Below are 21,816 nucleotides of genomic sequence, written 5' to 3' on the forward strand. Positions count from 1 at the left end.
CCCCACAATGGTAGACAGCTCCCCCCCCCCCACAATGGTTGGCAGTATAGTTCCCCCACAATGGTAGGCAGCCCCCCCCCCCACAATAGTTGGCAGTATAGTTCCCCCACAATGGTAGGCAGCTCCCCCAAACAGACATACAGCTTCTAGCCATATACAGTGTACGGCTGGAGGCTGTATGTCTGTGTGCTGCCCCCACAGTGTTCCGGTCACCGCTCCTCTGGCCCGGTGTCACAATCTACTGCTATGGCCTATGGACCATAGCAGTAGGTGCCGGGACCGGAGGAGCGGTGACCGGAACACTGACGATTACGCGCCACCAGTCACTCACCGGGCCCCGGCCAGCGCGCGTCTTCCTCCGGTCCTCCTGCGCCTCTATGGTTGTACGCATGGGATGTCACTGAGGTCCCGTGCGTACAACCATAGAGAGGCGGAAGATCGCAGGAAGACCGCAGGAGGACCGGAGGAGGACGCGCATCGGCCAGGGAACGGTTAGTGACCCGCGGACATCCTTATGTCCCAAAAAGATTTTTTGGGACACAGGGATGTCCGGCATAGGAAAACCTATCCTGTGTGCGGCTGCAGGCAGGGGCCGGCCAGAGCAGGTAAAAACTAATTCATGTATACTAAAAACCAGGGGGCCTCCAGCTGTTGTGAAACTACAACTACCAGCATGCCCGGACAGCCTTTGCCGGTCCGGGCATGCTGGGAGTTGTAGTTTCACAACAGCTGGAGGCACCCTGGTTTTTAGTATACAGTTATTAGTAATTCACCTGCCTGGCGCCTAGAACTGTATGTTCCAGGCGTGGGGCAATAAACATAGCCGGTGTGAGGTGAAAAATTCACCGGCGGTCATGAGGCTGCTGCGGGTGGGGAGCGGGTAGTCAGCGCTGTACCGCACCGCCGCAGCCTCTGTACTTACCGCTGACTCCCGCTGAAAAAGTGCGTCTTATACGGCGAAAAATAAGGTAACCCATTTAATACAGTTTATGCATCAGTGATGAATTCTATCAATTCTATTAATTTTTAATATTCTTAAATATTTTATTGTGAGATATATATTGTTTATCCCCTCCACAAGGGCCCTCTGTGGGGGAAACTACAATTGTTTTATATATATATATATATATTATATATATATACCAGAATTTTATAGTAAAACTTATAAAAAATCTTAATCCTTCCTGTACTTATTAGCTGCTGAATACTACAGTGGAAATTCTTTTCCATTTGAAACACAGAGCTGTCTGCTGACATCACGAGCACACTGCTCTCTGCTGACATCTCTGTCCATTTTAGGAACTGTCCAGAGTCAAAGGAAATCCCCATAGCAAACATATGCTGTTCTGGACACTTCCTAAAATGAACAGAGATGTCAGCAGAGAGCACTGTGCTCGTGATGTCAGCAGACAGCTCTGTGTTTCAAAAAGAAAAGAATTTCCGCTGTAGTATTCAGCAGCTAATAAGTACAGGAAGGATTAAGATTTTTTGATAGAAGTAATTTGCAAATCTGTTTAACTTTCTGGCACCAGTTGATTTAAAAGAAAAAGTTTTTCACCGGAGTACCCATTTAAAGCAAGATCTGGAAGACCAAGAAAATATCAGACAGAACAGCTTGCAGGATTGTGAGAAAAACAATTCAAAACCCACGTTTGACTGCACAATCCCTCCAGAAAGATCTGGCAGACACTGGAGTTGTGGTACACTATTCCACTATAAAGATATAATTGTACAAATATGGTTTTCATGGAAGAGTCATCAGAAGAAAACCTCTTCTACGTCCTCACCACAAAAATCATCGTTAGAACTTTGAAAATGAACATATAGACAAGCCTGATGCATTTTGTAAACAAGTTCTGAAAACCGATGAGGTTAAAATGTAACTTTTTGGCCGGAATGAACAAAGGTACGTTTGGAGAAGAAGGGGAACAGAGTTTAATGAAAAGAACCTCTGTCCAACTGTTAAGCGTGGGGGTGGATCAATCATGCTTTGGGGTTGTATTGCAGCCAGTGGAACAGGGAACATCTCACGAGTAGAAGGAAAAATTGATTCAATAAAATTTCAGCAAATTTTGGATGCTAAATTGATGCCATCTGTGAAAAAGCTGAAGTTAAAGAGAGGATGGCTTCTACAAATGGATAATGATCCTAAACACACCTCGAAATCCACGGGGGATTACATCAAGAGGCATAAACTGAAGGTTTTGCCATGGGCTTCACAATCTCCTGACCTCAACACAATTGAAAATCTATGGATAGACCTTAAAAGAGCAGTGCGTGACAGACAGCCCAGAAATCTCAAACAACTGGAAGACTTTTGTAAGGAAGAATGGGCAAAAATACCTCAAACAAGAATTGAAAGACTCTTGGCTGGCTACAAAAAAAATTTACAAGCTGTGATACTTGCCAAAGGGGACAGTACAAGATATTAACTCTGCAGGGTGCCCAAACTTTTGCAGACACCATTTTTCTGTTTTCTGTTATTTTGAAAGTGTAAATGATGGAAATAAAATCTAACTTTTTTTGACATATCATAAGAATGCCTAATCTGTCATTTGATTTTGGAGATTTTTCCATCTTTCCTTGGCTTCTTTATGCACATTAATACAATTTTTTACCTAGGGTGCCCAAACTTTTGATCCCCACTGTATATTAATAACTCTGGGATGCTTCTACCTTTAATCCTGATTCCGAGATAGTTTTTTCGTGGCATATTCTACTTTACCATAGTGGTAAATTTTCATCATTACTTGCATCCTTTCTTGGTAAAAAAAAAAATACCAAAATGTCATGAAAATTTAGAAAATTTAGCATTTTTTGAACTTTGAAACTCTTTCTTGTAAAGAAAATGGACATTCCAAAATTCATAAAGTTAAAATATTTTTTACTTTTTGAAGACATTAGATGGGTTCAAAGTATAGCAGCAATTTTCACGAAAAATAAATAATCTGAATTTTTTTAAGGGACCAGTTAAGTTTGAAAGGGAGTTGAGGGGCCTTTTGTGAGAAATACCCCACAAATTACCCCATTATAGAAACTGCACCCCTCAAACTATTCAAAATGACATTCAGAAAGTTTGTTAACCCTTTAGGTGTTTCACAGGAACAGCAGCAAAGTGGAGTAGAAAAATCTCTGCTGACATCTCTGTCCATTTTAGCAACCATGCATAGCAGATACATGCATAGCAGATGTATGCTAAGGGCAGCATGGTGGCTCAGTGGTTAGCACTGCTGCCTTGCAGTGCTGGGGGCTTGGGTTCAAATCCCACTAAGGACAACAATAAATAAAGCGTTATTATTATAATAACGTCAGCAGAGAGAACTGTAGTCGTGATGTCATCAGAGAGCATTCCAAAAAGAAAAGAATTTCATCTGTAGTATTCAGCAGCTAATAAGTACAGGAAGGATTATACATACACAGAAACTTGCACACTTTTAATGTAAAAAAAAGATCCCGGGTGTCCACATGACATTGCAGGTCGTCTCCTCCTCACAAAGGTAATCCCAATGACCCAGATTTATCAAACTGTGTGAGAGAAAAAATAGAGTGATCTTCCCACGGCAACCAATCACAGCTCAGCTTTCACTTTACTAGAGCTCGTTAGGTGAGCTGTGATTGGTTGCCGTGGGAAGATCACTCTATTTTTTTCTCCCACACAGTTTGATAAATCTGGGTCAATGTCCCCAGGTGCGTCCGGGATCCCAATTACAAATGAACACAATTACCCCGAAGTGCCCGAGGTACAAAAATCCCTATTTGCACTTGACTTCTCTAAAACTTAAAGGGGTACTCCTGTGGAAAACATTTTTTTTTTAATCAACTGGTGCCAGAAAGTTAAACAGATTTGTAAATTACTTCTATTTAAAAACCTTAATCCTTGCAGTACAGCTGCTGTATACTACAGAGGAAGTTGCATTTCTTTCTGGAATTCTTTTCTGTCTGACCACAGTGCTCTCTGCTGAAACCTTTGTCCATATCAGGAACTGTCCAGAGTACAAGTAAATATCCATAGCAAACCTCTCCTGATCTGGACAGTTCCTGACATGGACAGAGGTGTCATCAGAGAGCACTGTGGTTAGACTGAAAAGAATTCTAGAAAGAAATACAACTTCCTCTGTAGCATACAGCAGCTGATAAGTACTGGAAGGTTTAAGATTTTTAAATAGAAGTCATTTACAAATCTGTTTAACTTTGTGGTACTAGATGATTTAAAAAATAATGTTTTCCACTGGAGTACCCATAGAGAAGTAAACCAGAGATTCTCTTTACTGTTAAAACAAGTGTACCTGTGCCCTATATCATATTTTCTTATGGTGGCTATACCTTTACAACTGTAATGTGTCGGGGCCTGTCAGGCTCCTCCACCATTGGTTGCTTCTTTTTTTCTTCAGCTTTTAGTTTTGGCACAGCTAACACATAGTTAAAAAGTACAAATGCCCCCCTCTACATGTTTTGTCATCAGGTGGAAATGAGGCAAACCACTTACCACGTGCACTTATGGAGTATTTATATGATAGAGAGGACAACTGGTTTAAACAGTAAAAAGAATCACTGGTTTACTTTTACCTCTATTAAAATAAAAGTTACGTTTTAGGGAAGTCAAGTGCAAATAGGGACTCCTCACAAAGAGACACCACTCTGAAGCCTCTCCCTACCCCTCCCCCCCCCCCCCTCCACCTGTGGTCCGGCAGCGGAGGAGAGGAAGCAGCCAGAGAATAGGGGCAGGGGGAGAGTAGGGAGGGCCCTGCAGTGGGAAGGAAGTGCAGCATCCTGGAGGGCATGTCCTCTCCAGCCCATGTGATGAGGGATAGTAGGAGCTCCAATGGAGAGTAACCCTGCTCCATTTACCTTCTCTACAGAACAACTAATATATTGTTGGGCAGTTCAGCAGGCTGAAGGACATCTGCTTTGGCCCCTCAGTAATGACTGGGCCCAGAGCAGCTACCCCTTTTGCCCTGTGTTAAATACAACCCTGCTTGACAGATACTCCTAGATTCTGGATGGCAGAGTGGTGATGTCCAGATCAAAGAGGAAGATTTGAGAATTGTCAGCATAGAGATAATACCTGAAGCCAGAGGATTTGATGGCCAAAGGTATTGATAGAGAATAGTAGGGGTCCCAGGATCCATAGGGCAATACAAGAGTGAGAGGGCAAGGTAAGGAGGTTGCATGTGAGATGCTAAATGTATAGTTGGTAAGGTATGAGAAAATCCAAGAGAGGGTTAAATTTGTGACAGCAAGGTATGAGAGAGTTTATAACAGAAGGGAGTGGATGACTGACAAAACCAGAGGAAAGGTAAAGGAGAAGGAGCACAGAGAATTGGCCTGAGGCTTTGGGTGTTGAGCAGTTCTAATAGAATAGAGGGACAGAAGCCAGATTGAAGGTGGTCAAAGAATGAATAGGATAAGAGATGAGAGGACAGTACAAAGTAGATGTGTTGCTCAAGAAGCTTTTGAAGGGGAGAAGCGAGATATGGCGATTAGTGATGAGCGACAGGGGCCATATTCGAATTCGCGATATTTTGCAAATATATGGAAAAATATTCGCAAAAATTTGCATATTCTCTATGTTCGTTAACTTTTTTTTTTCCATGCGAAAATCGTAATGAAATTCGTATAGTGCGCATGCGCGATTATATATTTCTACTGACTAACACTATACCCTACACTAGAACCTATCTGCTAAACTAACCTATCCTATCTAACACTAACTATCAATTCAGTATATCATTTAATTTGCTTTTTAAAAAAGCATTCAATCTCAAGCGTTCAGTGTTCAATCTCCTCTCACAACCGCATAAAACTTCAAAAAAACGCTGCTGGGAAGAATCTTATATAGTGAAGTAGGGCAACTTTCCTATTGGTTGCTGAAGATGTTGCTAACCTCTGACAACTGTATTTGCATCCTTTTCATTGGCCCACAAGCTAAAAGAAGGGAGGGATCAGTGTCCTCTGGCAGTGCCGCTTCCCACTGAATCACACAGTAAATAATAATGGAGCCTTCTTTGGACCACAAGCTGGGTGCAGGGAGGGATGATCACATCATTGTTGTGATGTGTACTGTGAAGAAAAAAAAATTTATATTCATAATTTTTAATATATAGCGCTATATTCTAAATATTTGCGAAATCACAAAGTGCCAATATTCGCGGTAAAAATTTGCATTTTGAATATCCGCACTCAACATTAATGGTGATGGCTGGAAAAGAGGAGGGTCAAAAGATGGCTACTGTGTGATGGTTGCATGTTTAACCCCTTAAGGATGCAGGGCTTTCCTCATGGACTTAGGGCATACAGGTACGCCCTGTGTTCCTCCGGCCCCAGCCGCTCGCCGGGCAGGGACCGGACCGGGATGCCCTCTGAGATCGTTCAGCAGCCATCCCAGCATATCGCCCAGGGGGGTCCTGAGTTAGTAAATACTAACCGGCGATCTGCCGTCAATTCAGACTGGTGATTTGCTGCAATTCCATTCCCCAAAACTCGCCAGGCGGGGATCAGAGCTGGATGCCTGCTGAAATCATTCAGCAGACATCCCGGCAGAGTGCCGAGGGGGATCCTGAGTTAGTAAATACTAACCGGTGATCTGCACGATTCCAGGTCATCTGGGTCATGTGTGATCCGATGACCCGGATAATGATGGTGATCGGTGGGGTAATATACACCACCAATCATTATCCGTACAGTACTGGAAGGTGGCAGTGTTGCCACCCCCCAGTACAGCTGTGATTGGGCGGCCGTAGTGACCGCACCATTCACAGCAGTATGGGGAGGGGGGAGCTGGGTGCAGGAGCACGTTGTTCCATTTTGCCCACCATTTCTGAGAGATCTGCAGATCTGCGGGACGGAGCCCCGTGCTGTCATCTCCTCACATTTAAAAAAAAAGTGCCCCCTTGGCACAGAAAGCAATCAGGGACAGTTTAGATTAGGTAGGGACAGGTTAGGAGTTAAAAAAAATTTTTCTTTTTTGGCATACCATATGTAGGTGTCCACGAGTCTGTAGCACCTTTGGCTGCGTGACCCCGGCCCAACAGGGTTGCTGTGGTATGCCCACAGCTGTTTTTTTGGACTGGGCCCTCTTGGCTTTAAAAGAGTGGTCTGCCACTGTTAGCTAAAGCCCACCCGCCGCTGATCTGTCCCGTAGTACTGATCAGCGTTTTTTTTTTTTTGTGGGGAAGGCGTTTTTTCGGGGAGTAAAGCGTTGCAATGTATAACTCTTGTGTACTGTTCCAGCATGCTGGCAACACAGGGAAATTCCTGCAGTTTCAAGAGGAGGTTCTAAAGGCACTAGTCTTTGTGACTCCCGAAGAGCAGGTCAGAGCACCTCCTGGAACTTCAGTTCCCCGGATCGTCCCCGGCCAACTCTTTCCAGGTGAGGTCCTCCACACTGGAAAGAAGGGACGATCCCAGAAAAAATGCAGAGTGTGTCACAAGAGGGGGATTCGGAAGGACACCACCACTCAGTGTGACACTTGCCCCGATCATCCAGGCCTATGCATTAAAACTGCTTCAGGGAGTATCACACTTCTATAGAGCACTACATTTTTAATCCCTTTCCCTAATTTTAATTCCCCAGAATTATACTCCTATGTACCAGTCCAGAGTACATTGTCTTCCAAATTTTAAAACCAAACAACCCCCCCCCCCCCCAAAAAAAAAAAAAACTCTTCCCTTTCCCAATACCCCTGATAATATATTTTTTTCCCGAAAAAAAATGGGTCATGGAACACAGAGTCAACCGCATTCGGGGGTTTCCTGTTTGAGGTAACAGGTTAGGGACGGCCACACACATCACATTCCCTGGATGATGATTCAGAGCATAGGGTTTGGGGCGGGCATAATTTTAACTTTCGGCTATACTCCGGGTCATCATTCTGGGAATTGACTTATCAGTATTAAAATTTCAATTTTCATTCCCCCCCCGTATAGTACACATCCATTCCTGGAAAATGAATTTAGGGAACACTCATCTGTTCCAAATCTCCACTTCACCCCTATACACCTTCCCTAAGGGGTCTACTGTTTGTAATAGGCTCACATGTAGGTGTTCCTTTCTTGTATTTTCCTCAGAATATGTAACTGTTAGGTCCATAAGAAACATCGGCCTCAAATGCGAAGAGTTCCCGCTCATGAGCTCTGTCGTATTTCCAGGCGACAATTCAGAGTCACATGTTAGTAATTCCCAAAAATTGCCTAAGCAGAGCATAGGTTGAAAATTGAAATTTTCAAAAGCTACCCTTCATCAATTCCTGGAAAATAAATTTAGGAAACACCAGTGGTTTCATTTTTGTACTTTCCTCTGAATGTATGTAACCGTCAGCTACTGATATGCCATGGGCCTCAAATGCAAACAGACCTCTATGACTTCTGAGCCTTGTTGTGCGCCTGCCCAGCACGTTACCCCATATGTGGATGTGTTTCCATAGAAAGGAGAAAAAGCCCTCCAAAATTTGTAACCAAATTTCTCCAATTACCCCTTGTGAAACTGTAAAAAATTGGGTAACCCCAGCATTTTAGTGTAAAAAAAATCAAATTTTTCAATTTACGGCCCACTCTTCAAAAAAAAACTGTGAGGTGTAAATAGTCACTGTACCCCTTGTTACCTTCCTTGAGGGGTGTAGTTTAAAAATTGTGGTCACTTGCATTTTTATTTTTTTAGATTTTATGTCATAACCTCAACCATTGCAGTGTAAAGCACCACTTTAGCCCTCAAATCTCATCGGTGCTGTCTCACTCCTGAGCCATGTTTTGCACCCGCATAGTGCTTTACCGCCATATATGAAGTATATCCTTAATTTGGAGAAATTGGGCTACAAATTTTGTGAGCTTTTTTTTTCTCTTACTACTTGTGAAACTAAAAGAATTTTGGTTAATACCAGCAATTTAGTATTAAAAATCTAATTTTTCACTTTTACGGCCCACTGTTCCAAAAACCTGCGAGGTGTAATTACTCACTGTAACTCTTGTTACATTTCTGGAGGGGTGTAGTTTCCAAAATGGTGTCACATGTGAGGGGTTTCTGCTGTTCTGGCATCATGGGAGATTTGAAAATGCACATGGCCCCCAACTTCAATTTCATCAAAATTCTCTCTCCAAAAGTCCAATGGCACTCCTTCTGTTCTGAGACTTGTAGTGCGCCAGCAGAGCACTTAACATCCACATATGGGGCATTTTCTTAGTCGGGAGAAATTTGGCTTCAAATTTTGGGGTCCATTTTCTCCTATTACACCATGTGAAAATGAAAAGTTTTGAGTAACACTATCATATTAGTGTTAAAAATCTAATTTTTACCTTTTACGGCCCACTGTTCAAAAAACCTGTGAGGTGTAAGTACTCACTGTAACCCTTGTTATGTCCCTGGAGGGGTGTAGTTTCCAAAATGGTTTCTGCTGTTCTGGCATCATGGGAGGTTTGAAAAATGCACATGGCCCCCGACTTCAATTCCAGCAAGGAAGGAATTGGTCTTCAAATTTTGGGGTCCATTTTCTACTATTACACCATGTGAAAATGAAAAATTTGGGGTAACACCATAATTTTAGTGTTAAAAGTCAAATTTTCCATTTTCACGTCCAACTTCAACGCAAAGTCGTCAAACGCCTGTGAGGTATTAAGGTTCACTATACATTGTTACATTCCTTGAGGGGTGTAGTTTCCAAAATAGCATGCCATTATTTTGCTGTTCTGGCACCATGGGGGCTTCCTAATTGCAACATGGCTCCCTAAAAACCATGACAGCAAAATTTGTTTAAAAAATCCCAGTTTCTCTTTCCCTCTTGAGCAATGTTGTGAGCCCACAGAGCACTTTATGTCAACATAGGAGGTATTTCCATACTTGAGAGAAATTGGGCTACACATTTTGTGGGGCTTTTTCTCCTTATACCACTTTTAAAAATTAAAAAAAAGGGGGCTACAAGAACATGTTAGTGTAAAAAAAGATTTTTCTCCTCCATTTTGCTGCTATTCTTGTGAAACACCTAAAGGGTTAACAAACTTTCTGAATGTCATTTTGAATACTTTGAGGGGTGCAGTTTCTATAATGGGGTCACTTATTGGGTATTTCTCACAGAAAGGCCCCTAAAATCCACTTCCAACTCAACTGGTCCCTGAAAATTTCAGATTTTGAAATTTTCCTGAAAATTTTGAAAAGTGCTGCAATACTTTGAAACCCTCTAATGTCTTCAAAAAGTAAAAACATGTCAACTTTCTGATGCCAACATAAAGTAGACATATTGTATTTGTGAATTAATATATAATTTATTTGGAATATCCATTTTCCTTACAAGCAGAGAGTTTTAAAGTTAGAAAAAGGCAAAATTTTCAAAATTTTCATGAAATTTGGGGATTTTTCACCAAGAAAGGATGCAAGTAACAACGAAAATTTACCACTATGTTAAAGTAGATATCTCACGAAAAAAAAAATCTCAGAATCAGAATAAACGGTAAAAGCATCCCAGAGTTATTAATGCATAAAGGGACAGTGGTCAGAATTGCAAAAAAGGGCCCTTAAGGTGAAAAATGGCTGAGTCCTTAACCCCTTAAGGACCAAGGGCGTACAGGTACGCCTTTGCTCCCTGGTACTTAAGGACCAAGGGCGTACCTGTACGCCCGTGGGAATTTCGGTCCCCGCCTTGCGCCGGGCGGGGATCGCGCCGGGGTGACTGCTGATATCTATCAGCAGGCACCCCGCGCAAATGCCCAGGGGGGTCATTAGACCCCCCCATGTCGGCGATCGGCGCAAATCGCAAGTGAATTCACACTTGCGATTTGCGCCGATTCCGGGTCATACGGGTCTATGGTGACCCGGTGACCCGGAATAGAAGGGGGATCGCGGGTGTCCTAGACACCCACGATCCCCCTGTAGCGATAGGAGTGAGGTGGCAGGGTTGCCACCCCTCCTATCTCTGCTATTGGTGGTCTAGACGCGACCACCAATAGCAGATCGGGGGCGGAGGGGTTTACTTTCAGTTTCCCCGTCCTGCCCTCCCACAATAGGCGGGGCAGAACGGGGAAACCGACAGGGACCGGCACCGAAGATCCACTTACCCATCGGCGATGGCAGCGGCGACGATCAGCGGCGGCAGCGGGCGACGATCGGCGGAAGAAGAGGACCGCGACGCAGCTCCCTGGATCCAACGGAAGCCGGTGAGTTACTTAGCAACATCTGGAGGGCTACAGTCTGAGACCACTATAGTGGTCTCTAAACTGTAACCCTCCAGATGTGGCAAAACTACAACTCCCAGCATGCCCAGAGAGCTGTTTAGGCTTGCTGGGAGTTGCAGTTTTGCAACAGCTGGAGGTCTACAGTCTGAGACCACTGCAAAGTGATCTCTATACTGTGCACCTCCAGATCTTGCAAAACTACAACTCCCAGCATGCCCAGACAGCAGTTTGCTGTCTGGGCATGCTGGGAGTTGTAGTTTTGCAACATCTGGAGGTCCACAGTTTGGAGACCACTATGCAGTGGTCTCTAAACTATAGCTCTACAGATGTTGCAAAACTGCAACTCCCAGCAAGCCTAAACAGCAAACAGCTGTCTCTGCATGCTGGGAGTTGTAGTTGCGATCCCTCCAGCTGTTGCCTAACTACATCTCCCAGCATGCCTTTCGGCGATCAGTACATGCTGGGAGTTGAAGTTTTGCAACAGCTGGAGGCACACTGGTTGGAAAATACTGAGTTAGGTAACAGAACCTAACTGAAGGTTTTCCAACCAGTGTACCTCCAGCTGTTGCAAAAGTACAACTCCCAGCATGCACGGTCTGTCAGTACATGCTGGGAGTTGTAGTTTTGAAACAGCTGGAGGTTTGCCCCCCCCCCCCCCCCCCATGTGAACGTACAGGGTACATTCACACTGGCGGGTTTACAGTAAGTTTTTTGCTTCAAGTTTGGGCTGTGGCAAATTTTTCACCGCAGCGCAAACTCCTAGCCGTAAATTCACTGTAAACCCCCGCCAGTGTGAATGTACCCTAAAAACACTACACTTACACATAATAAAGGGTAAAACACTACACATACACCCCCTTACACTGTCCCCCTAATAAAAACTAAAAAACATATTGTACGGCAGTGTTTCCAAAACAGAGCCTCCAGCTGTTGCAAAACAACAACTCCCAGCATTTCCGGACAGCCACTGACTGTCCAGGCATGCTGGGAGTTTAGCAACAGCTGGAGGCACCCTGTTTGGGAATCACTGGCGTAGAATACCCCTATGTCCACCCCTGTGCAATCCCTAATTTAGTCCTCAAATGCGCATGGCGCTCTCTCACTTTGGAGCCCTGTCGTATTTCAAGGAAACAGTTTAGTGCCACATATGGGGTATCTCCGTACTCGGGAGAAATTGCGTTACTAATTTTGGGGGCTTTTTTTCCTTTTACCCCTTATGAAAAAGAAAAGTTGGGGTCTACACCAGCCTGTTAGTGTAAAAAAAAATTTTTTTTTACACTAACATGCTGGTGTTGTCCTTTACTTTTTATTTTCACGGGAGGTAAAAGGAAAAAAAGACCACCAAAATTTGTAACGCAATTTCTCCTGAGTACGGAGATACCCCATATGTGGGCGTAAAATGCTCTGCGGACGCACAACAAGGCTCAGGAGTGAGAGCGCACCATGTACATTTGAGGCCTAAACTGGTGATTTGCACAGGGGTGGCTGATTTTACAGTGGTTCTGACATAAACACAAAACAATAAATACAGACATGTGACCCCATTTTGGAAACAACACCCCTCACGGAACGTAACAAGGGGTATAGTGAGCCTGAACACCCCACAAATTTTCATTAAAGTTGGATGGGAAAGTGAAAAAAAAAATTTTTTTTTCACTAAAATGCTGGTGTCACCCTAAATTTTTCATTTTCACAAGGGAAAATAAAAAAAAGCCCCCCAAAATTTGTAACCCAATTTCTTCTGAGTAAGAGCATACCCCATATGTGGATGTAAAGTGCTCTGCGGGTGCACTACAATGCTCAGAAGAGAAGGAGCGCCATTGGGATTTTGAAGAGAAAATTTGTCCGGAATTGAAGGCCACTTGTGTTTACAAAGCCCCCATGGTACCAGAACAATGGACCCCCCCATATGTGACCCCATTTTGGAAACTACACCCCTCATGTAATGTAATAAGGGGTGCAGTGAGCATTTACGCCCCACAGGTGTCTGACAGATTTTTGGAACAGTGATCCGTGAAAATGAAAAATGTAATTTTCCATTTGCACAGCCCACTGTCCCAAAGATCTGTCAAACGCCAGTGGGGTGTAAATGCTCACTGCACCACTTATTAAATTCTGTGAGGGGTGTAGTTTCCAAAATGGGGTCACATGTGGGGGGGGGTCCACTGTTCTGGCACCATGGGGGGCTTTGTAAATGCACATGGCCCCTGACTACCATTCCAAACGAATTCTCTTTCCAAAAGCTCAATGGTGCTCCTCCTCTTCTGAGCATTGTAGTTCGCACGTAGTGCACTTCAGGTCCACTTATGGGGTACCTCCATACTCAGAAGAGATGGGGTTACAAATTTTGGGGGGTATTTTCTGCTATTAACCCTTGCAAAAATTTGAAATTTGGGGGGAAACACATATTTTAGTGAAAAAAATATATATATTTTTTTACATATGCAAAAGTCGTGAAACCCGTGTGGGGTATTAAGGCTCACTTTATTCCTTGTTACGTTCCTCAAGGGGTCTAGTTTCCAAAATGGTATGCCATGTGTTTTTTTTTTGCTGTTCTGGCACCATAGGGGCTTCCTAAATGCGACATGCCCCCTGAGCAAAATTTGCTCTCAAAAAGTCAAATATCACTCCTTCTCTTCGGAGCATTGTAGTTCGCCCGTAATGCACTTCATGACAACTTATGGGGTACCTCCATACTCAGAAGAGATGGGGTTACAAATTTTGGGGGGTATTTTCTGCTATTAACCCTTGCAAAAATGTGAAATTTGGGGGGAAACACACATTTTAGTGGAAAAAAAAATATTTTTTTACATATGCAAAAGTCGTGAAACACCTGTGGGGTATTAAGGCTCACTTTATTCCTTGTTACGTTCCCCAAGGGGTCTAGTTTCCAAAATGGTATGCCATGTGGGTTATTTTTGCTGTTCTGGCACCATAGGGGCTTCCTAAATGCAACATGCCCCCCAAAAACCATTTCTGAAAAACGTACTCTCCAAAATCCCCTTGTCGCTCCTTCGCTTCTGACCCTCTACTGCGCCCGCCGAACAATTTACATAGACATATGAGGTATGTGCTTACTCGAGAGAAATTGGGCTACAAATATAAGTATACATTTTCTCCTTTTACCCCTTGTAAAAATTCAAAAATTGGGTTTACAAGAACATGTGAGTGTAAAAAATAAAGATTGTGAATTTTCTCCTTCACTTTGCTGCTATTCCTGTGAAACACCTAAAGGGTTAAAACACTTACTGATTGTCATTTTGAATACTTTGGGGGGTGTAGTTTTTATAATGGGGTCATTTGTGGGGTATTTCTAATGGGAAGACCCTTCAAATCCACTTCAAACCTGAACTGGTCTCTGAAAAAAAGCGAGGTTCAAAATTTTGTGAAAAATTGGAAAATTGCTGCTGAACTTTGAAGCCCTCTGGTGTCTTCCAAAAGTAAAAACACGTCAATTTTATGATGCAAACATAAAGTAGACATATTGGAAATGTGAATAAAATAAAAAAATATTTTGAATATCCATTTTCCTTACAAGCAGAGAGCTTCAAAGTTAGAAAAATGCTAAATTTTCAAATTTTTCATCAAATTTGGGGATTTTTCACCAAGAAAGGATGCAAGTTACCACAAAATTTTACCACTATGTTAAAGTAGAATATGTCACGAAAAAACAATCTCGGAATCAGATTGATAACTAAAAGCATTCCAGAGTTATTAATGTTTAAAGTGACAGTGGTCAGATGTGCAAAAAACGCTCTGGTCCTAAGGTGTAAAATGGCCTGGTCCTTAAGGGGTTAAGGGGTTAAATGAAGAAGGCAGGATACCAGTGAAATCCGTGTCTAGTGCAAGAACCAGTGTCATGGAATAACATTACCCTGGCTCTCACACTGTATACGGATTTTACACAGTTATGATATGCAGATGGAGACATGTAGCAGGTAAATAGGTGCCTGTTTCGAATTTGAAATGACACACAATGGTTATTAATCATATCACCGCTGGATGCAGGCCTTAAATATAAGACATTTATCTTACTAGGAATGTAACATACTGTATAATGCAAGACCGTGACAGGAATGGTCAATGGGGATTGCTATATTTTCCCAAAATTCCTGTCATGTGAGGATACCAGGTTTCAGGAAGCTCATGGCTCATCCAGGGGAAGCAGGGTGAGACATGGAAAATCAAGTAATAGTTACTGTAAATGCCTCAGCTTGCTAGAGACTTTGGTAAGTTCTGTTATCGGACCTGGACTTTTATGGGATGAAAGGCAGTTTTGGTAGTAGGGCCTTTCATCCTCTTCCTGGACCACTTCAGGTTTTCCGACTAGCTCAGATCAGCACAGGTGCACTGGGATTTTAGACTAGGTGAGATTAAAGGGGTATTCCTGCCAAATACATCTTATCCCCTATCCAAAGGATAGGGTATAGGATGTCTGATCGCAGGTGGCCCACCGCTGGGAACCCCTGCGATTTCTGTGCAGCACTGCTTCTCCAGTCTCGGAAACTTCTTTGTTTCTGGGACTGGAAATGTGATGTCATGCCACGCCCCCTCGTGATGTCAAGCCATGCCCCCTCCATTCTTGTCTATGGGAGGGGGCATGACGGCCCAAAATTAAAACATGAGAAGTCCTGTTTAAAGGGGTAATTTGGTGAGAGTTTTTTTTTTTCTCCTAACTATGCCCATTGTGTGGCATAAAAAATAAACCTTTACTCCCCTTCAGTGTTTCTGTGGTGCCTCCAGTGTCCTGCTCCGGTCCCCCAATGTAATCGTCTTTCTGAGCTGCAGCATGACACTTGGGCATAGTTTAATACCCTGCCTGGTCCAGCTACTTACTGAGGAAGATGATCGCAGTGGGGGACTGGAGCAGGACATCGGAGGCATCACAGGAGTGCTGGAGGTAAGTAGAGGTTTCTATTTTTATATCCCACATAATGGCCATAGTTAGGAACCACCACCAGATAACCACTTTGAACTTCAATTCAATGTTCCTGTCTCTGACTTCTATTTGCCATCATTTTTCTTGCCTTACGGAGCTAATCTCACACAATATGTTTTAACCCAAACTATGGCCCCATTCTTACAACCAAGTATGGCACAATTTTTATTTGTCATATTCACATGACTCCAACACGAAAACCTCTGTGTGCCATGTATGGGCACATAGACTCCTATGGGTTTTAAATGATATCTCTGCATAGATTAAAAGTAACACATGGCTATAACATGTATTCATTAGCATGTAGTCTTTCCTGATATAGGTTTAATTTTCTTAACTCACTTTATAGGACTTCTTAGGTACAGATCAAAGCGATAAGAATCAGAAAGCATTAAATAATTTATAGTTTGATTAGATCTTGATCTTAGAATTGTTTCCAAATATCCTAGCCTAACAAGCCAAAGTCATTGCAGTGCTACGTTTCTGTTTCTGTATTTTTGTTAGATACGTTCTCATCCAGTCAAGTAGTAGCAGTACCAGTTTTCACTACTTTTAAATAAAAGGATTTTCTATAACCACTCTGATTAAACATACAATTTCCTTTTTACAAACAAAACTGTTCACCATTAGAAAGTGTGATCCTCCATAGTGAACCAGTTGACAATACACTTAATCTTACCATGCTTCTATTTTTATACTTCCAGTCTTTCTCCCTAACAAGCTTTAAGAGGTTTACAACAGATCTTTACTGTACTATGAGCAGTGTTTTGGGAAACATTGGAACAAGTGGATGAATCTGTGGAGCCCTGTCAATGGAATGCCAAGCACAAGATTGCTTCAAATAAGCATTATGGGTACAGCTAACTCAACTGCAGATGATATTAATGCTCTCGAGATACATCACTGGTACAGAAAATTTATGAGAGAGTGTCCATCTGGCCAGCTAAGCTTGCATGAGTTTAAAGGATTACTTGGCCTGCAAGGTATGAATCCAGAAGCAAACAGATACATTGAGCAAGTGTTCAGTACTTTTGATATGAACAAGGTAAGATTTTATTATTGAATACAATCTCCTTACTGTATCTAGTGTATCTAGTGATCGATGGCATTTAACTGTTATTGGAATTATGTAAAGGTAAAAATAAGGTACAAGTGCAATCTGATGTAGACTTATGGTCTAAGGCATTTCCTATTGTGTACTTTAAATTCGTTTAAATATAGATATTGAGAAGGTTTATGTTTTGCAGCTTCTAAATATTTTGGCCTCATTTTACATTTATTATTGTAGTTAAAATATGTCTAATGATCATATATAGTTAAATAAAAAAGGGAAAAACTTTATACTTTAGAAATGATTGTCTTGTGGGTACTTACTTATTCTTGTGGGTAAATATTCTAATAAATGTTACTAGAAATGTACAGATTACTGGGTGTCACCATGAATTTCTAACTTCTAGAATCTGCAGTCGAAATTTTTATAAATGTTATGTTTTCTTATACATAGTCTCATAATATGACAGTCCAGTATTACATTTTGATAGAAGCATATTAATTTCTCCAATGCAATGAATTACTATCCGTATTGTAGTCCGTAAGACATGCCACTGATCTCTAATCTTTACAGTCGCTTTGGTTGGATCAAGCAAACAAAATGTTGTATATATCTGATGTCCTTTGGTCAGAACATGGTCAAGGTCTGCACAATTTGTCTGCCTATTATCAGCACATACAAAACTTCATTCATTCTACTCCAATAGAATGAAAGAAAACATCACCTGATCAGCTAAAGTCCGCTTTGAAAACAGTGCTTAGCCTCTCATTAATAGTGTTGAGCGGCATAGGCCATATTCGAATTCGCGAATATTCGCGAATATGTGGACGAATATTCGTCATATTCGCGATTATTCGCATATTCGTAATATTCTCGTTTTATTTTCGTATATGCGAATATTCACGTATGCGAAAATTAACATATGCGAAAATTTACATATACAAAAATTTGCTTTAGTGAAAATTTGCATATGCGGAAATTAGCATATGCAAATTTTCGCATATGCGAAAATTCGCACACCGGTCTCACACAGTAGTATTAGAGCCTTCTTTACACCACACAAGCTGGAAGCAGAGAGGGATGATCACTGTGATGTGTACTGTGAAAAAAAAAAAATGAAAAAAAAAAAATGAAAAAAAAGAATATTCGTAATTACGAATATATAGCGCTATATTCGCGAATTCGCGAATATTCGCGAATTCGCGAATATGCGATATTCGCGATTAAAATTCGAATTGCGAATATTCGCGAGCAACACTACTCATTAAGTGGATAGAGGTAGGGGTTTTCATTCATGGCTACCATCTAAGAGCACTTACAGTAGGATATAGCATATAAAGCAATTGGATACACACAGATCAACATATTTTCTGTCACATTTTAATGTTGCTAATAAATATATATCCTCCTGACTATAATTAAGCACAGGACCCACTGGTATCTTATTTGGTGAGCTCTGATATGAGCCATATTATTAATATTATTAAGAGTATAAACCCTGCAAAATATACAGTGACCTCGACCTACAGTGGCCCCGACATACGATAATTTCAACATGCGATGGCCTCTCAGATGCCATCGCATGTTAAAGGCAGCATCAACATACGATGCTTTTGTATGTCGGGGCCATCGCATAAAGGGCTATCCGGCAGCGCTGACTGCTTCAGCTGGCACCGGATAGCCGTTTACAGTGCCCCGTGTGGTCCACTGACGATCACTTACCTGTCCTCGGGGCTCCGGCGCGTCCTCTTCAGGATCCCCTGCATTGTCGGCGCTCTCCATCGTCGCCATCACGTCGCTGCGCACACCGTCCCGTCATCCAATAGGAGAGGCGTGAGTAGTGATGTGATGGCGGCAACGGAGAGCGAGGATGCCGGGGAAGCAGAGGCCTTGCCGGAGCGTCGGGGACGCGGCGACAGCGATGGACGGCAACATCCAGGGTAGCGATGACGAGTGGTGACGGTCTGGAGCGGTGGGGACAGGTGAGTACAACTTCCTTTAACAGTGGTCTTCAACCTGCGGACCTCCAGAGCCGTTGGCTGTCCGGGCATGCTGGGTGTTGTAGTTTTGCAACATCTGGAGGTCCGCAGGTTGTAGACCACTGTCTTATACTTTACATTGCACGGATCCCTCAACATACGATGGTTTCAACAAACGATGGTCCGTTTGGAACGGATTACCATTGTATGTTGAGGGACCACTGTACTCACAACAATGTACCATATAATAATTAAGTCTTTAAAAAATGTTTTTCTAAAATATATAAAATATGTGGTAATGATAAAACAATATGAATCGAAAAGAAGAAATGAAACAACAATTAGAAAAACAAATGACAAATTTAATAATGATATAATAATAAAATAATTATAATAATTATAATAAAACAATATGAGATTATCAATATTTGTGCGTCCTCTGTTACATGCTATTTTACCTTAGGAGCCATTGTATATTTTGTCTCACTCGTGTATTTTCCACTTATGTGAGCTGTTGCCTCTCTTTCTTGCTTTATGATATTTCTTTTTTTATAGTTTAGAATTTTTGTAAATAAAGACCAATTTATTATATGGTACTGTGTTCTTTGTGTATAATTTGGGGGTTTTATGTTTAAAGGGGTACTCCACCCCTAGACATCTTGTCCCCTATCCAAAGGGGACCCCTGCAATCTTCCTCCTGCACCCAACGTTCGTTTAGAGTATTGGGTGCAGCGTGGGAGGCTCGTGAGGTCATGGCCATGCCCCGCTCATGAGGTCACGTATATGCCCCCTCAATGCTAGTCTATGGGAGGGGGTGTGATGGCTGTCACGCCCCCTCTCCTAGACTTGCATTGAGGGGGCATGACCGTGACTTCACGAGCGGGGCGTGACCATGATCTCACGAGCCTCCGCTTTGCATTGCCAGTAATCCGGCATGGAGCAAAGTTCGCTCCGCGCACCGGATGTCTGGGTGCCACAGCCGAGATTTGGATAGGGGATAAGATGTCTAGGGTCAGAGTACACCCTTAACCCCTTAAGGACTTAGGACGTATGAGTACGTCCTAAGGCCGGTCCCTGTCTATAACACGGGGTCATAGCGGGATGGTCCCGGCGCCTATTCGCAGCCGGGACCCGAGGCTAATAGCGCGCGGCTGTGATCATTCGGCCACGTGCTATTAACCCTCCCGATGCGGCGCTCAAAGCTGAGCGCCACATCAAAAGTGAAACTAAATGCCTCCCGGCTGCTCAGTCGGGCTGATCGGGGTCATCGCGATAAAATCGCGAGGCCCCGATCAGCTACCTGGAGTGAAGAAGGTCTCTTACCTTCTCTAGCGGCGTCCGGGCTCCGATTGATTACTCCCAGCCTAAGTTACAAGCTGGAGCAATCACTGATTTCACTGATTGTTGCCATGCAACGGCAAGGCAGCAGTCTGTGAATGTAATCAGCCATTGAAAGCTGATAGGTCTCTATGGCACCTATCAGCTTGCAAAAAATTCCCTTCTGAATTAAAAGTTTGAATCACCTGGCATTTCCTAGTAACAAAATAAAACAGTGTAAATAAAAATAAAAATACACATATGTGGTATCACCGCGTGCGGAAATGTCCGAATTATAAAAATATACTGCTTTTTACAGCGCACGTTCAATGGCGTACGAGCCAAAAAATTCCAAAGTCCAAAATAGCGCATTTTTGATCACTTTTTATACCACAAAAAAGTGAATAAAAAGTGATCAAAAAGTCTGATCAGAACAAAAATGGTACCGCTAAAAACTTCAGATCATGGCTCAAAAAATTTGCCCTCATAGCGCCCTGAATGCAGAAAAATAAAAAAGCTATAGGGCTCATAAAATGACAATTTTAAACGTATAAATTTTAATGCATGTATTTATGATTTTTTTCTGAAGTAATGCACAATCAAACCTATACAAGTAGGGTATCATTTTAACCGTATGGACCTACAGAATAAAAATAAGGTGTCGCTTTTACCGAAAAATGTACTGCGTAGAAACGGAAGCCCCCAAAATTTACAAAATGGCATTTTTTCTTCAAGTTTGTCGCACAATGAATTTTTTTTCCGTTTCGCCGTGGATTTTTTGGTAAAATTACTAATGTCACTGTAAATAAGAATTGGTGGTGCAAAAAATAAGCCATTACACAGATTTTTAGGTGTAAAATTGAAAGGGTTATGATTTTTTAAAGGCAAGGAGGAAAAAAAGAAAATGCTAAAACGTGAAATCGCTCAGTCCTTAAGGGGTTAATGCTACACTGCAACCCTATGATTTAGTTCTCTTTCCGGTGATATATTATTGAGGGTATATAAAAGTATAAAGCAGTCATTAATTATGTACATATTTATATGATTTAAAGTGTCCAATTTAAAAGGCATAACAAAGACCTGTTGTTACAGGGTGAGAAATATGTCTATATCCTATAATAAAATACAATGACACCAATTATGCATTTAAATAATATTTGTTCACAATGTTGGTTTATTCTAGATATAAATCTTGAAATACAAGTTATGTTTCACTTATTAGTTTGGTATACAGTGACAATGGGTATTTTTTGAAACCCTTTTTTGTTGGTGTTTTTGTGTGTATGGATAGTCTCCTGTGTACCTTTGGGCAAAAAGTTGTTGATGTTTGTAGTTGCAGAAAACCAAATTTAGCTATTGAACAACGACTGACA

The 21,816-nt window shown here is 42.1% G+C and overlaps 1 protein-coding gene across 1 annotated transcript in view; it reads left to right on the top strand.

Annotated features, from left to right (window-relative positions):
* The first annotated feature begins 16,875 nt into the window (after nt 1-16,875).
* The window catches only part of GUCA1C (guanylate cyclase activator 1C), a 92,165-nt gene continuing 87,224 nt past the window's right edge, over nt 16,876-21,816 (top strand). Inside the window, exon 1 of the mRNA XM_056557495.1 lies at nt 16,876-17,141. Within this exon, the coding sequence (XP_056413470.1) occupies nt 16,887-17,141 (255 nt within the window). The 5' untranslated portion in view covers nt 16,876-16,886. The remainder of the gene's footprint in view (nt 17,142-21,816) is intronic.

This window comes from Hyla sarda, chromosome 2, assembly GCF_029499605.1.
Source record: "Hyla sarda isolate aHylSar1 chromosome 2, aHylSar1.hap1, whole genome shotgun sequence".
Classification (NCBI taxonomy): domain Eukaryota; kingdom Metazoa; phylum Chordata; class Amphibia; order Anura; family Hylidae; genus Hyla; species Hyla sarda.